General features: G+C 42.5%; 1 protein-coding gene across 1 annotated transcript in view; it reads left to right on the top strand.

Annotated features, from left to right (window-relative positions):
- The window catches only part of GDAP1L1 (ganglioside induced differentiation associated protein 1 like 1), a 425118-nt gene that overhangs the window by 182978 nt on the left and 227724 nt on the right, over positions 1 to 14416 (top strand). Inside the window, exon 3 of the mRNA XM_086932567.1 lies at positions 6441 to 6614. Coding sequence (XP_086788693.1) covers positions 6441 to 6614 — 174 coding nt within the window. The remainder of the gene's footprint in view (positions 1 to 6440; positions 6615 to 14416) is intronic.

Below are 14416 nucleotides of genomic sequence, written 5' to 3'. Positions count from 1 at the left end.
AGCTGACCTTACTAGTGGACTTCTGATGCTGACCTTACTGGTGGACTGCTTCCTTCACTGCACAGCTTCACCTGGTAGTTGCTGTTGCCCCCGTTGCTGCTGCTGACCCTCTGGTCATGAGTTTGAGACCCTGGGGGTCCAGTTGTCGGGCATCACTGCCCTGCAGTTGGGCTGCCCTTCTGTCTCTCTTTTTTCTGCTTTTTCTGCTTCTTTAATTTTTCTACCCTTTCCTTTCGTATTTTTTCTGTCCCTTTTTCTTTTTCTTCACTCTTTTCCCCGCCCTTGTGATTCCCCGTGGACCTGCCCCCCTCCAGTGACCCCTTTCCGCGTTTCCTGCCTCCTAGCTATCCAGCCCCTGCAAACTACTTAATGGCAGTCAAGCAGCAGGCGTACACAGGAGCCGAGCTGCTGGTACGCCAAAGGCGCACCAAAAGCAGGCCGTCTGCACCTGTCCACGCCTGAACTGTGCCCAGCACCACAGACCCTGGTTCTCAGACCCCTCACCAATACGAATCCAGCACCCTCCTCACCCTCAACACAGGACACCACGTTGCCTGCCACCTTGCATGGCCGAAGGACACCCAAGGACCCCTCTCCTCCCGGAATTGCAGCTCCACCCTCACCCACCTCAACACACCAGCTCCTCTCGCTTCCCAGACAAACAACAGCGCATCTTACTGGCTCAGCTGCATCCTCCTCAACACGCGCTCCCTCCATCAACATGTCTCGGAATTCTGGGACCTCCTCATTGCCATCTCTCCTGACATTGCCTTCCTCATGGAATTATTGACCATGACATCGCCACCGCCATCCCCTATGGCTACTGCGTCGTCCGACCAGGAGAAGGCATCCCCATCATCCATAGGAACACCCCTCTGCCTGACCGCTAACTTGAACGACCCAATGACAACCATGGAACATGTCCACTTCCAGATACAGACAACTCCAACAACACCCTTCATTGCACTCTCGTCTACAGGCCCGCAGCCCCTACCCGCCCTTCACCGATGCCATCGTAGACCTAATCGCACACCTGTCTCTTGCATCCACTGATTGCATCCTACTAGGCAACCTCAACTGCCACCTGGATAACCCCAGTGATCAGAACACCGCGTCCCTTCTGGAGAACCTCGCCAATATTGGGCTCAAGCAGCTAGTTACCACTCCTACCCACACACCCGGACACACACTCAACCTCATCTTCTGCGCCAGCGGAAACATCACCTGCGGAAACATCAAGCTGCTAACGAGGTGTCCTTTCCCTCTTCTGCCAGCAGTCTTTTAAACTTTTAAATTGTTGTGCGTTCTAATGCTAGCTACTTTTTAACTTATTCATTATTATATTTACTTTCTCACAGTGGTGTCAATTCAGTGACTTGAGTTGTTTGCACACTTAATAGTGCTCATACTTACCGCTGCTGCGGTGCGAGTGTTATATCAGCCGGTCTGTTACCTCCCTTGTCCACCACAGCCTACCACAGCGCTAGCCATGCCATTTGAGTGGAGGAAGGGCAGACGGCCAATTCCTTTAGGCCTCACAGTTACAGTCACCATTTTGGAGGTTAACAGTGCAGTTGTTGCTTGGCACCGCCTCAGCTGGGGATTTAAATGCACAATGGCGCCGACGAGCAGTTGAGTCAAGCTGTTTACGAAGTTTCCTTTCCCTCTTCAGCCAGAACTCTTTAAAACTTTTAATTTGTTGTGCATTCTAATGCTAGCTGCTATTTAACTTATTAATTGTTACATTTACTTTCTCACACTGATGTCAATTCGGTGACTTGAGTTGTTTATACACTTAATTGAGCTTGTTCTTACTGCTGCTGCGGTGCATGTAATATCGATGGTACATTACCTCTCTGGTCCAACGCAGCACTAGTCGCGTCGTTTGGGTGGAGGGAGGGCTGAAGGCCGATTCCTTCAGCCCTCACTGTTACAGTTCCATTGTGGGAGGTTAACGGTGCAGTTGTTACTTGGCACCGCCTCCGCCGGGGATTTAAAGGCACGATAGCCCTGACATGCAGCAGACGCGCACAGGGGGTACGCCACTGGCGCACCAGATGCAAGCCTGTCTGCTTCCGTCTGCGCCTGGACCCGGCCCAGGACCCATTCCCTTGATCCCGGTGGATCATGATCATACAGCAGATGAGGTATTCTCGTGAAGGCTTGTTAAACCTTAACTCTATTACCGATAGCCTCGCCTGTCACCTGATCAGTCCCATGGACCTGCTACAGTCAGCAGTGAGGGTATATCCCGTCTGTAACAACATTTTTTGTAGGGGGCAATTATCAGGACAAGCATCACCGGCAAGGCCTCTGCCATTGATACTTCCCCATGCACTGAGGGCTTAACATTGCGCTGTGCCCTCATCAATACGAGATCACTAGTTAAGCATCATTTTGAGGTCGCAGAACAGATTATTAATCAGTGCCTTGACCTGCTCTATGTAACAGAAACTTGGGTAGATGAGTGTTCAGGCCCTGAATTTATCGCGGCTACACCATCAGGATATAAGGTGTTTCACCTCGACAGACCTGTCAGGAGGGGAGTAGGGCTTGCCATTTTTCACCGGGAGCAGCTGCAAACTGCTTTCACATCAGTTTGTTTTGAAGGCACAGAAGCGATCATATTCAACATCAAAGTATCTACTACTCAAACCTCTAATGGCCTGCTATCGGCCACCAGGGACAAAAGCACAATTTGTTGGTGCTATCAGCTTAGTTCTGGAATCCTACTTACTAAAAAAGGATTTCACCGTTCTCAGAGATTTTAACTACCATCTGGAAAAACAATTTGACACTGATACAGAACTCCTGACAGACACAATGTCAGGACTAGGCCTGGTCCAAATAGTAGAATGACCACTTATTGGACGGAATATTCACTAATAATCCCAACATCAGTTTTTCATGTACCCTACCACTTACCTGGACAGATCATCTTGCTGTAGTATGGGATCTCAGATGCTCTGTTAACTCCCCCCCAGGACACTGAAACCCTACCTTAAATCCCGGACCTGGAACAAAATCCAAGCCTCTAATCTTGACTCCCTACTGACTCATTTTCTTGACATTCAGGAAACTAGTGCAGATCGGATGGCAGAGGGCTATGACAATTGGCTTCTCTCAACCTTAAATGAGGTTGCTCCGGCCAGATGTTCGAAGACTAATCACAGAAAGCCTTCTTAGCCATGGTTCACTGACAGGAACGCAAATAGCGAACTTATTACTGCAGTGAGGAGAGAGCTAAATATAAAATACAAAACCTGTCTTAGTGGATACAAAGAATCTATCCTAAAAGCTAAAACTGAATACTGCACAGCACATATAAAGTCAGCCACTAATACATCTAAATCCCTTTTTCATGTAATAAATAAATGACCGTCTTGAAAGGAGCCAATACAGCTACCACGAATGAGGCGTTTTGTAATCTTTAGTTAGGACTTTTCAGGTGAAAGTCCTTGAGATTTTTAATAATTTAAACAATAATGACATTTTACTGTCTTTCACTCATTCAAGCCCTAAGCCCATGAGCTTTGGACAATTTGCTGTGCCCTCTCCAGTGTACGTTGCTGCATTCATACCTTCGACTAAGTCGGGATCCCTAACGATCAATGTCCTCCCAGGGTGATCCACCTGATTCCTGAAGTTATATCTCGTCATCTTTCAGCCATCTTTTCTACTATGCTTAAAACAGGCGTTTTTTCCGACTGTTTAGAAAGCTGCATCTGTACTTCCCCATCCGAGAAAAACCCACTCTGGATCCCTTTGAACCTATTAGTTATCACCCAATTGCTCTGCTTCCCTTTCCGGCTAAGTTAGCAGAAAAAATGATGAACACCCAACTTTCCTCCCATCTGGCGGTTATCCATCTTCTAGAAGACACGCAGCAACGAATCTGCGCAGCTTACAACTACGGAGGAAATTAGATCATCCTTGGATATTGGAGGCAACTCAGTAATGATTCTGCTTGATCTATCTGCGGCCTTCGATACGGTCAACCATGAGGTACTTATTGACGTCTGCAGAATGTGGGCTTTCACGATTCAGCATTGATGTTTATCAAAACTTACCTGCCAGAACGCAATAAAGTGGTGTCAAATAGGATTTTCATTTCAGAAACCTTCTATCTGCCATGTGGGGTACCTCAGGGATCTTCCCTTTCTTCAACCTCATTTAATCTCTATGTTACCCCACTGGCCACCCTGATTAGATCTTTTGGGCTGTCCCTGGCATCATATGCAGACAATACTCAAATTATTGTATCAATGGCAAAGGGCAAGAGTGGGGCTGGTGATACTTTTAATGAATATATGAGTTCAGTGAATAGCTGCATGGCCAGCAATTGTTGAATTCTACGAAAACTGAGGTTATCCAATTTGAAAACTTCGGACCATCGAAAATGTTGCTCCTCTGTTTCTACTCAAAATTCCCAAATTTCAATCCGCAAGGGATGCTATCAGACAATTGCACTGGCTTCCAGTCTACCACCGCATTTCCTTTGAGCCTCTTTGCCTAGCATACAAATCAATCAAGGGAAATGCACCTGCTTATTTGAGGGCAAATCTGATATGGTATACCCCCAGCAGAACTCTTTGGTCAAGTACAGCGAATCTGCTGATGGTCAGTACCTTCAGGCAGGTCACGGCCGAAGTTTCTTAAGAACCACAGCCTTATTGTGGAATCATCTGCCTCCAGAACTTAAAGCTGCACCCAGACTTTTAGCATTCAGGAATAATCTTAAAACGTGGTTGTTTAACCAATGATCCCTCAGGGCTTGGCCCTCCTATGCTCTCTTCTGATTCACTCATCGCCAAGACGCCTTTGGGTATTCATGCGCTTTATAAGATTTTCATTCATCATTCATCCATTCATTCACCTACAGCCACACCACCAAACTCCTCTGGACCGACCACCACTACGTGCAATTCGCCTTCACCACTCCCACCTCCTTGAGACCCTCACAGGTGGGTAGCCGCCCCATACAAACTCCTGATTGATGGATTGATGTACCCCTAACTGTCATATATTTCTTGTCCCTTACCTTCAAAACATTAAAGGGGACCGCTTTCTGTGACTGGCTTCAGAGGACAAGCTACCCTCAGCAGAGTAATTACCCTGGTCGAGCAGGGTGATTTAAAGGCAAGAATTTAATTATAAGCTGAATCAGATGACAATTATAAATCCTGAATGGTCAGAATGGGGCAGATACGTGGAAATTATTGTCAAATCTGAATTTGGGAACCTGATCTACCATATGATTGGTGCATCAAAATAGTCTCTAGGCCTAACTATAGCAAAACTGTAGTTTTTTGCCCATAGTGTACAACACAGTGAAGCACACACACTTTTCGGTAAACCACTAGAGATTTATACATTCACTATGGATGCCACTCATAGTGTAATGCATGTACAGGTCAGCACCGATCAATGAGCAGTCCCCTCTGCAAAAGGGTACCTGTGCGCAGATACTGGTCTGAGTTAGATGGTAGTCTCACTGGCTCAGCCAGCTCACAAGTTCCCACACTTATGCACACATTCATGTCCAACCAGCCAAGAGCCTCTTACATGAGCTGCCCAGCAGTGAAACTTCTCTTAAGATGCAGACACTGGTGGATAGAACACAAGAGGATAAATCTGTGAAATAAAAAAAATATGATCACATTTGCTTTGTAAGTATGGCACCAATTTCACCTCTTGTAAAGTGATCATAATATGAAATAGGTAATTGTATCATCAACTGAGAGTGGGCTCACTACCTGTGCGTGGGCTAACACACTCTTGGAACCCAGAAAGTAGTGACAAATGTCCTTTTTGTGTAACGGTAATAGAAAATATTGAACATCTACTATTCTGCTGTCCAATGTATTCATTACCCAGAAGAGTCTGGTTAAGACCAGTATGTTGTTCGTTGGGCACTAGATCTGCTATGGCTGCCAGTAGGATTTTGAAAATGGACACTACTGCCTTTATTGTCATCCGTGTGGCAAAGTTTATTAGCTGGGCCTGGTCTATACGTTCCCGTAACCTTAGTCACGGAGTCATAGCTTTTACGTCATCTGTTTTGTAATTGTGTATTGTCGTATGTCGTAGTCATGGTCTTTTTCTGTCCAATTTAATGCTGTTTTACCCAGGTTTTAACGTGTATTGTATTTATTGTCTTAATCTTTTTATGAAATGTATTTTATGCTTGCTGTATATTGTTTTTTATGATATATATCGAAATAAAGACCTTTTGACTTATTTATTATTGAGAAATAGGTGAGTCATTAACAAGTGATTTTTCTAGATAGGCTTTTTTGATTGCAGTTATAACTGAGTGAATGCAGGTTTATTAGAACATGTGCTTCCAATTACATGTTTTATTGAGGTACATTTGTTTTCATTGGCAAGCATACTGCAAATTTAGCCAGTTTTAAACAATCTGTCTCTTTCCTTTTCAGAACTAATTCCACAGTTGATACCAGAAGAAGGAAGCATCATGCACCCCAGGGTGTTACAGTACAGGGAGTTGCTGGACACCCTCCCAATGGATGCTTACACTCACGGCTGCATTCTACATCCGGAACTCACCTTAGACTCTATGATTCCAAAGTATGCCACTGCTGAGATCCGCCGTAAGTGTGATGTGCAAGCAAGCTTTGTTTCACGATGCAGGCATGCCATGACTAGAGAGTGAGCTCCATTCATCACAGGCAGTTGAGAGGAATTCTTTAAGTAGAAAAATATTTTGGAATTCATGTTTTGTGCCATTTAAAGTTTATGTTACATGTAAATGATCAAAATGTATGCTTGTATTGGAAAGCTATCAAGGTGAGAGTATATAAGATTGAGTCAATAGGATGTCACCCATAAAACTGACAGACAGAAGTAGTAGAGAATATGACATAAATGCACACACTGGTTTGTTCCTGTTGGATTGAAAAGGTCCCAGCAGGTCTTTATGGGCCCAGGATTATTTAGCTTTTGGTCAAACAGCAGTGGATGACCAGTCCACCATATTTAGCAGGACACTGACATCAATGCACTTTAACACGATGGACTCAAACCTCTTTGATGGATGACCCTCATCCAACAAGCTTGAGACTTACCCTGTTGTGTATCTGATCCTGGAACTTCATTGACCACTCAACAAAGTTTGGCATTATTGTAGTAGTTTTGTGTTACAACAGTGCTGGCATTTTTTTTCTATGACTGAGTTTTCCAATTCAGTGTTGCTACGAATGCCTGCGAGACATATGCAAGGGAAGTAATTTTCCACAATGAAAGAGTGTGCAATATAGTTGTATCTTTGTCATTTATGGTCTCATCTTAGTTTTGTACTAAAACACTATTGAAAATGTATTTTGATATCCAGATGCTTTATCTTTGCAAGAGACAGTTTGTTACAGTCTTTTGTAATTTTCTGCAATTTGTACAAGAGTACTAGAAGCATAGGGACAATCACATTTCTAGCCAGGAACAATTTAAAGTTCACACACATTATAGAAACTCTTTCCTTTTGTTTTGTCTGTCAAGCAGCCTATTAGGGGGTGATGACATTTGAAAAAGTAACATAAGTTTCACCCTAAAATTGTTTGCAGCCACTTAGACTAGATCAAGTGCCTCGAAAGATGTAGTCACCATAAATTCTCAAGGTCACTAATGCTACTTCAATATACTACAGAATATTTTCCTATCCATGACTCTATCACAAGATAGTTGTGTTTGAAAAGGTTTACTTTGAAAGAATGTTTTTTAGATTGTTGGTTGATAGCCCACAGATTTCTATATCTTAATCTAGCAGTACTGATATTTTTTTATTCCTAAGTAGTGAAGTGGCATGCAGCACTACAGGCGCTGGGAATAAGAGACAGACATAGGAGGCACAAAAAGAGGCAGTTTGCACAGAGACAAGGTGCAAATAGTCTGCCCTTTTGTTCATGCCTGTGTTCGGATTTGCTAGACAGACATATAGGCTTTCTCAGTGATTGCTATTTGGAAGATTTAGTGTATATTGGAATAATGGAAAGAAAAGTTTAAGGAAACCACAAGAATGTTCAGTTGACAAAAAAGACACTGAACTTCATTTACTTAGACTCTGATTGTGAGTTTCGAGGAGCAAACATTTTACATGGTTTCATGTGTTAATTTTAACCAGGCAATTTCAATATTTCTGCTTGCAGTTTTTTAGCACTTGTGGATTTACCTTGTGGTACATTTGTATGTGGAAAAATCAGATGTGTAAAACTGAAAATGTTCCATTCTGTAAATTCACATGCAGAAACAAATTGCAAAGTCAATTTAGGATTTGCATGGTAACAAATTACACATAAGGTATTAGCACAAAATAAGGTCTCATGTCCAGAGTACATGGTATTTGTTGAAAATCCCAATAGATTTTTAGGGATATTACATATTTAAGTTATCAAAACGTACTTAAAATATCCTGTACAAAACATTAATTTAGAAAAAAATCTACTTTCTTACAGAAACAGCCACAACAACAATTCAAAACATGGCAAAACACAAGAGTCTCAGAACCTATTAAAAAATATTCAAGTTTGTTTTGCTATTACAGTTATGAACACGCAATACTAAAGTAATTAATTCCTCCTCTCTACCACTACCCTTTCAATGTAACAAAGATTATAATGCTCAAATATCCTCACCAACGAACCTCTATTCTCCCAAACATCCGCTATCTTGCTCAAACATAAACTAGAATCCTTACTGAAATATATTTTTCATCATAAACAAAGTAATATTATTTCATCATTTTTGATTAACTAAGATGCACACTTTTTGGCTTAAGTTGATACAGGATAGTGGATCTGGGCAGTACTATTACATCTCTTTCACTGGGGATACATTTTGGGAACAGTGAGATTGAAGCGATAGAGGTGGAGAATGGCTGCTGCTACTGGTTATTGATGGATGCACTAGAGAGCTGGGCAGCAGCAGATGGCATAATTGTCCCTGTTGTAGGGCACAGGTATCTGCCTTTAGTACAACTAAAATAGCCACATGACCATCTGCTAGCATTGTGGAAAATTCTCAAATTGCATGGGTATGTGGCATTTTGCACATTTGTTAGCTATTTTTCTCCTACGTCCCCGAGCATTCCCATTGTGATGCATCCAAATCACAGTACAGCTGGTTGCGATGAAACATGGTTGATCGAAATACACTATGCCTGGATCTGATCAGATTTTGGAATTGATTTGCAATCCCTGCTATAGCCCTTGTGGATTCTCTCTAATTGTTCTGCAGCTGACCATGATCAGCCCCTTTGCGGAAATTTATCAGGGTAATAGTTCTAAAGTTTGTGCTATAGGTGTTGCTGCTGCTACCATCAGTCGCATATGGAACTGTGGTCAGTGGTTGAGTGTCATCCTGTGCACTTGGACTACCAGAAAAAACATCATGCAGTATTCCAGGCATTGGTATATCATCCTCTTCCTTCTCATTCTGCTCTTGCTAGGCTATTTCTGCTTTTGATTGTGGAATGGTTTTTAATACAATTGGGCGGGTGATTACATTGGTAGGTACTCCACTCTCTGAGCAGCCTTGGGAATACACAGAAACTGAGTTTGTTACAGTGGCAATGGTGTTGGTATTGATTGATAGGGTTTTATTCAGTATGACAAATCGCAAAAGGTGTCTTGGCGCTGACAGCGGAGCATGCAGAAGTACCACAAACAGAACCAACATTAAAGAGGTGCTGAAAAAACCCACAGTTTAAGTTGCGTTCTAAAGGTGATAAATTCAGCCAGAGTGTAAGTTCCAGGGGGAGTGTGTTTACAAGTTGAAAACAAACTCTCTGCCTCTCCATGAGACGTTTTTGCCCCAGTGGGTACCACCAAGGCTCTGGAAGCAGAGGAGGGCAGATGTCTTCTGGTTACATACCACTTAAAACTCCTTTTCAAAGCTTTTGGACCGACCATTCAGAGAGATATATGGGCCTAACACAGTGCTTTAAAGGTCACCCATTTCTTGATCGGGAGCCAATGAAGTTCCTTCAGCACATGTGACACTGATTGAAATACAGGAATGTTCTTTAAAAGCCAAACAGCCGCATTCTGCACAGCCATTAGTCTGTCCAAAGTGCCTGAGTGAAGACCCTGATACAGAGTATTGCCGTAGTCAAGTTTAGCCAAAACCAGAGCAATGACTACTAGTGTTTGCAGCTCAAACGGGATAAAGAGGAAAATGTCCCCTAGCATTTTTATGATGAGGAAGCAGGACAGATTAACTTCAAACAATAACTATAAGTTCTTAGCAATAGGCGCTGGTCTCAGGAGAGTTCCAAGACAAGACATCTACCAGGAGGAATTCCAAAACAGAGTGTCTGTGCCAAAAAGTGAAACCTCCATTTTTGTCTGAATTTAGATTAAGACAGTCAAGCCTCATCCATTTGGCCACCTCACACATACAATTGTTAAACCGCCTGGCAACCTCTGCACCGTTGTTCAAAATGGGGGCAATAATTTGAGTATCATCAGCATAAGCAAATACAGAGAATCCAAAGGATTTAATAAGCTTAACTAACAGGGTAACATACATATTAAACAGCGTAGGGCTCAAGGAAAAGCCCTGTGGCATGCTGCAGAGAAACAGAAAATGTTTAGATTTAAAGTCACCCAGACAAATTGTCCGTTCCCTATTTGAAAGGAAGGAAGCCAGAAGATCAAGAGCTGTGCCACAAATCCCAATGTGGGCTAATCGATGAGGCCCTCATGACTCACTGTATAGAATCCCACAGTCAAATCGGGAAGACGCACAGCTACCTTCCTGTCTTTGTCTAAAATGGTCCTGATCTCTTTTGAAGTGACCACCAAAGCCGTTTCTGTACTATGGTCAGATTTAAAGTCATGTTGTGCTTCATCCAAGAGTTCATGCATATTGAGGAGTTCAGAAAGGACATTGCTAAAGTGCCATTCAAGCATTTTGGCCACCTTTTTAAAAAGGAGAGTATTGAAGACTTTTCCCATTCATTGGAGTCCTGCACAGTAGTAATAACGTTGTTCATTCGTTTTGTCAAAACCGGAGCAAATGTCTCTCCTAGATCTTTTAAACGTTTTGGCGGGCAGGGATCTGAGGGTGTATATATAAACAAAATGGTTCTGTTGGGTAAGAAGCGTTAATCATAGATGCTCAAAATGAGTAGCAAGAAAGTCAAACACAACCTCTTCTTAAATTGTTACTTTTTATCTGAATTGCATCATTCAATGATATCCAAAGTTAACAAAAACAAGTGAAAGCTGTCAACACAAAATATACACATGAGTGACAAATGAAGTGACACAAGTGATCGGAGTGCTCATATTGTGAACAATATATACAGTGTAGGCATATGTACAGTATTGGCATATATACAGATTGGAGAGTCAGAGGTTTGATAATACAGTGAGTCCTATCCTTAGTCTGAAGGAGTCCTGTAATCTCTGAAGTTTTGAAGTACGTCTACGTTTCGACCCTAGCGGTGCCCCAGTAGGTGGTCACAACGGGTCTTCCTTAGGATGGGAGACGGATGGGGGGTTGCCTCTAGTTGACAGCACTAGAGCGGCCCAAAGTATGCTTGCCTCGGGGAGGTGGAAGTCTGAGTCACCACCTTGGAGGGTCAAGAAGGTCTTGGCCTAGTAGGCAACGAAAATCATTTGGTAGCCACTGTATTTGCGCGAAAACTGCTTCAAACTGCTAAAAAGGAAGGGAGAGACGGGCCGAAGTACCGTCTCTCATCTGGCATAAGTCAGGATCTGAGGGTGAGCCTGATTTAGTAAGAGCAATAAGTTTGATCCCCCTTTCTTCAGTAAGAAAAGAAAACTCACTGAACTCCTGTTTATTAAACTTGAAAGTGTCCTTGCTGGTAAAGGATGGGTGACTACTAATGTTCAATTTAAAATCATTATAAACTGCCTCTACCTTGTTTCCAGAGAAACTGGCCAAACTGTCATATAGTACTTGGCTAGGTAAAGCCGAAGCAAGGGAAGTAGGGCTTGAGAGCTTTTTGACAGTTTTAAAGAGCTCTTTGGTAGACTTTTCGGCTGAGTTAATCTTATCAGTAAAATACCTAGTTTCCTCTTCGATAAGTGTGGGTTCATACTCTTGCAAGAGTTTTTTATATTTTCTCTTTTCCATTAGATTGTAACTATTTCTCCAACTTCTCTCCTGCCTACGGCAACTTTGTTTTAATTCTCGATGCTTATTTGAGCACCAAAGTGCCGTTGGTTTGGTTATAATCTTTGTTATTACAGTGGTAGTGATTCCACCAATCAGCGTGGTTGTCACTGTTATGGTGGTGGACTGACCAGTAGCATCGGTTTTTACAATTGCCATCCACTTTTGTCTCCAACTGGCCAGTAGAGGGCTCTTACTTGATGTTTGCACTGTGCCACCTACAAGTATAAAAAATTACTTTTGTATGCAAATGTAAAACATTATTTTTAACCCTTTCGATGCTGATGACGAGCTCAGCTCGTCATGATGCACAGTTGAGCTGTGCTGATGACGAGCTGAGCTCGTCATGAAAGCAGCAGAAGTGCAATTTTCAGCACAGGGGGGGAAAACGCCTAGCAGCCAAGGTGTTAAAAAGTGCACTGCACATAGAACATACAATAACACATAATTGTGGATTTACCTCAACAAGTTATATCATTCATTGAGGGCCTGATTTTGACGTCGGCGGATAGGAATTCATCATGAGGATCGTGTAAAGTAATTTGTTACCCTTAGGGAGTACCCGCCAGCCAAATTTAGAGATGTCCTCATGTACAGGAACCACCGTCACGATGACTCCTGTAAATGATGTGAAAGTTTGAATGACTGCTCCATCAACATGATGAAGCCTTAATTACATTTCATAAAAATAAGCATAGAATGATATTTGTATTAAATTATTTTTATCATGATGGCCCTTCTATATGAATATACACTTCCTTATTGTGTGACATTAAGGACAGAGATTGTAAAAAATGTGAATTAACAACCAGCTAAACTCCTATGTTATGTTACAAACCTTATATATAACAACATGTCAATTTTGAATGACAAATATTTCTGATAAGTGGGCATGTATCAATGTAATTCCTCTTGACTTTAAGCACATTGCAAACAGTAATATGTATAAAGTACGTGCGCATAAGTACGAGAAGCATATGTGAGACACCCACCATGTTCCTCAACTGCACTAGCTTCTGCTGCTTCGTGTATTTACTGTTTTCTTGCTAAATTAATGATGCTCCTGGTTTGTTGTTCCCATGGGGTTGGCTAAAGTTGTGCTGCTGGTACTTACTCCTTCTGTGGCCAACCATTAACATCTGTGTTATGACAGTAAATCTCTCAGATATCGCCAGCCACGGTCCATGCAGGGAACATCGGTGGGGCGGCGTTGGGGGTGGATTTTGAGGGACGATGCTGAGGCAAAATTAAATAGCTAAATAATGTTCCCTCTGAATTGTCCCTAGAAATCCCCCCAACGCGGCCCCACCGCTGTTACCTGCACGGACCGCGGTTGGATGCCGCTTAATGTCTGAAACATTTTTTATAGTCCTTCACAGTCCTGAGGTCGCAAGACACAGAGTTACATTTTTGAGTAATGTTCTGCCATGTTCTAGTACTCACATTGGCATTGGTTTTCTGAATTAAATGCTTGATTTGCCTTGGGTCTCCTTAAACACTTCTTCTGTAAGTACTTGCATTTTTGCCTCACTACATTTTACCTTTCTCAGAAGCTCTGAGGTCATGGTCAATAGTTTAGAGATGTTCTTGCCTAAACGGCTGTTGTTTTCCAAGTAATGATCTGCATGTTGGATGCCAAATATGGCCGCCTTAGTGGAGCAGCAGGAAGTAGACTTTGCAAAATGGTGCTTCTCTTCAATGAAAGGCAATAGCTGCACTTCAATGCTGCAAAGGGAGCACAAAGAAAGCAACCAAAAACTGCATAATTCCATATTTAAATATCATATCCTGGCATTGGCATTTTCTCTGCATGCGCAGTTTCCATGTGTGTCAATACTGGCCAGTATTATCTAATTGAAAAAAAAGCATGTGTAAACATTGTATGAGGAATTTACGATCAGTAAATCTGATATGGTGGGAGGATGTATGACATTACAACGCATGCTTTTACCACGCATGCCTTTACAACGCGGTTTTACAACGAAAACCTTTACAACGCATAGCACTTTGGGGTGCTGGATAGTAAATAGTTTAATTTACTATTCCAACTCCAGTCCCCGTGGACACTAGGGAAGGTGTTGGATAGTAAATTAAACTTATTCCCTATCCTAGAGCGCCCCCCAGCACAATGCGTTGTAATGGTTTGCGTTGTAAAAGTTTCGTGGTAAAGGCACTGCGTGGTAAAAGTTGCGTTGTAAAGGATGTTTCCCATGGTGGGACCCAGAAAAAAACTGTAATCATGGTGGGACCCAGCCAGGAT

This window comes from Lissotriton vulgaris, chromosome 7, assembly GCF_964263255.1.
Source record: "Lissotriton vulgaris chromosome 7, aLisVul1.2, whole genome shotgun sequence".
NCBI lineage: Eukaryota > Metazoa > Chordata > Amphibia > Caudata > Salamandridae > Lissotriton > Lissotriton vulgaris.
This window is presented reverse-complemented; position numbering and strand designations above follow the sequence as displayed.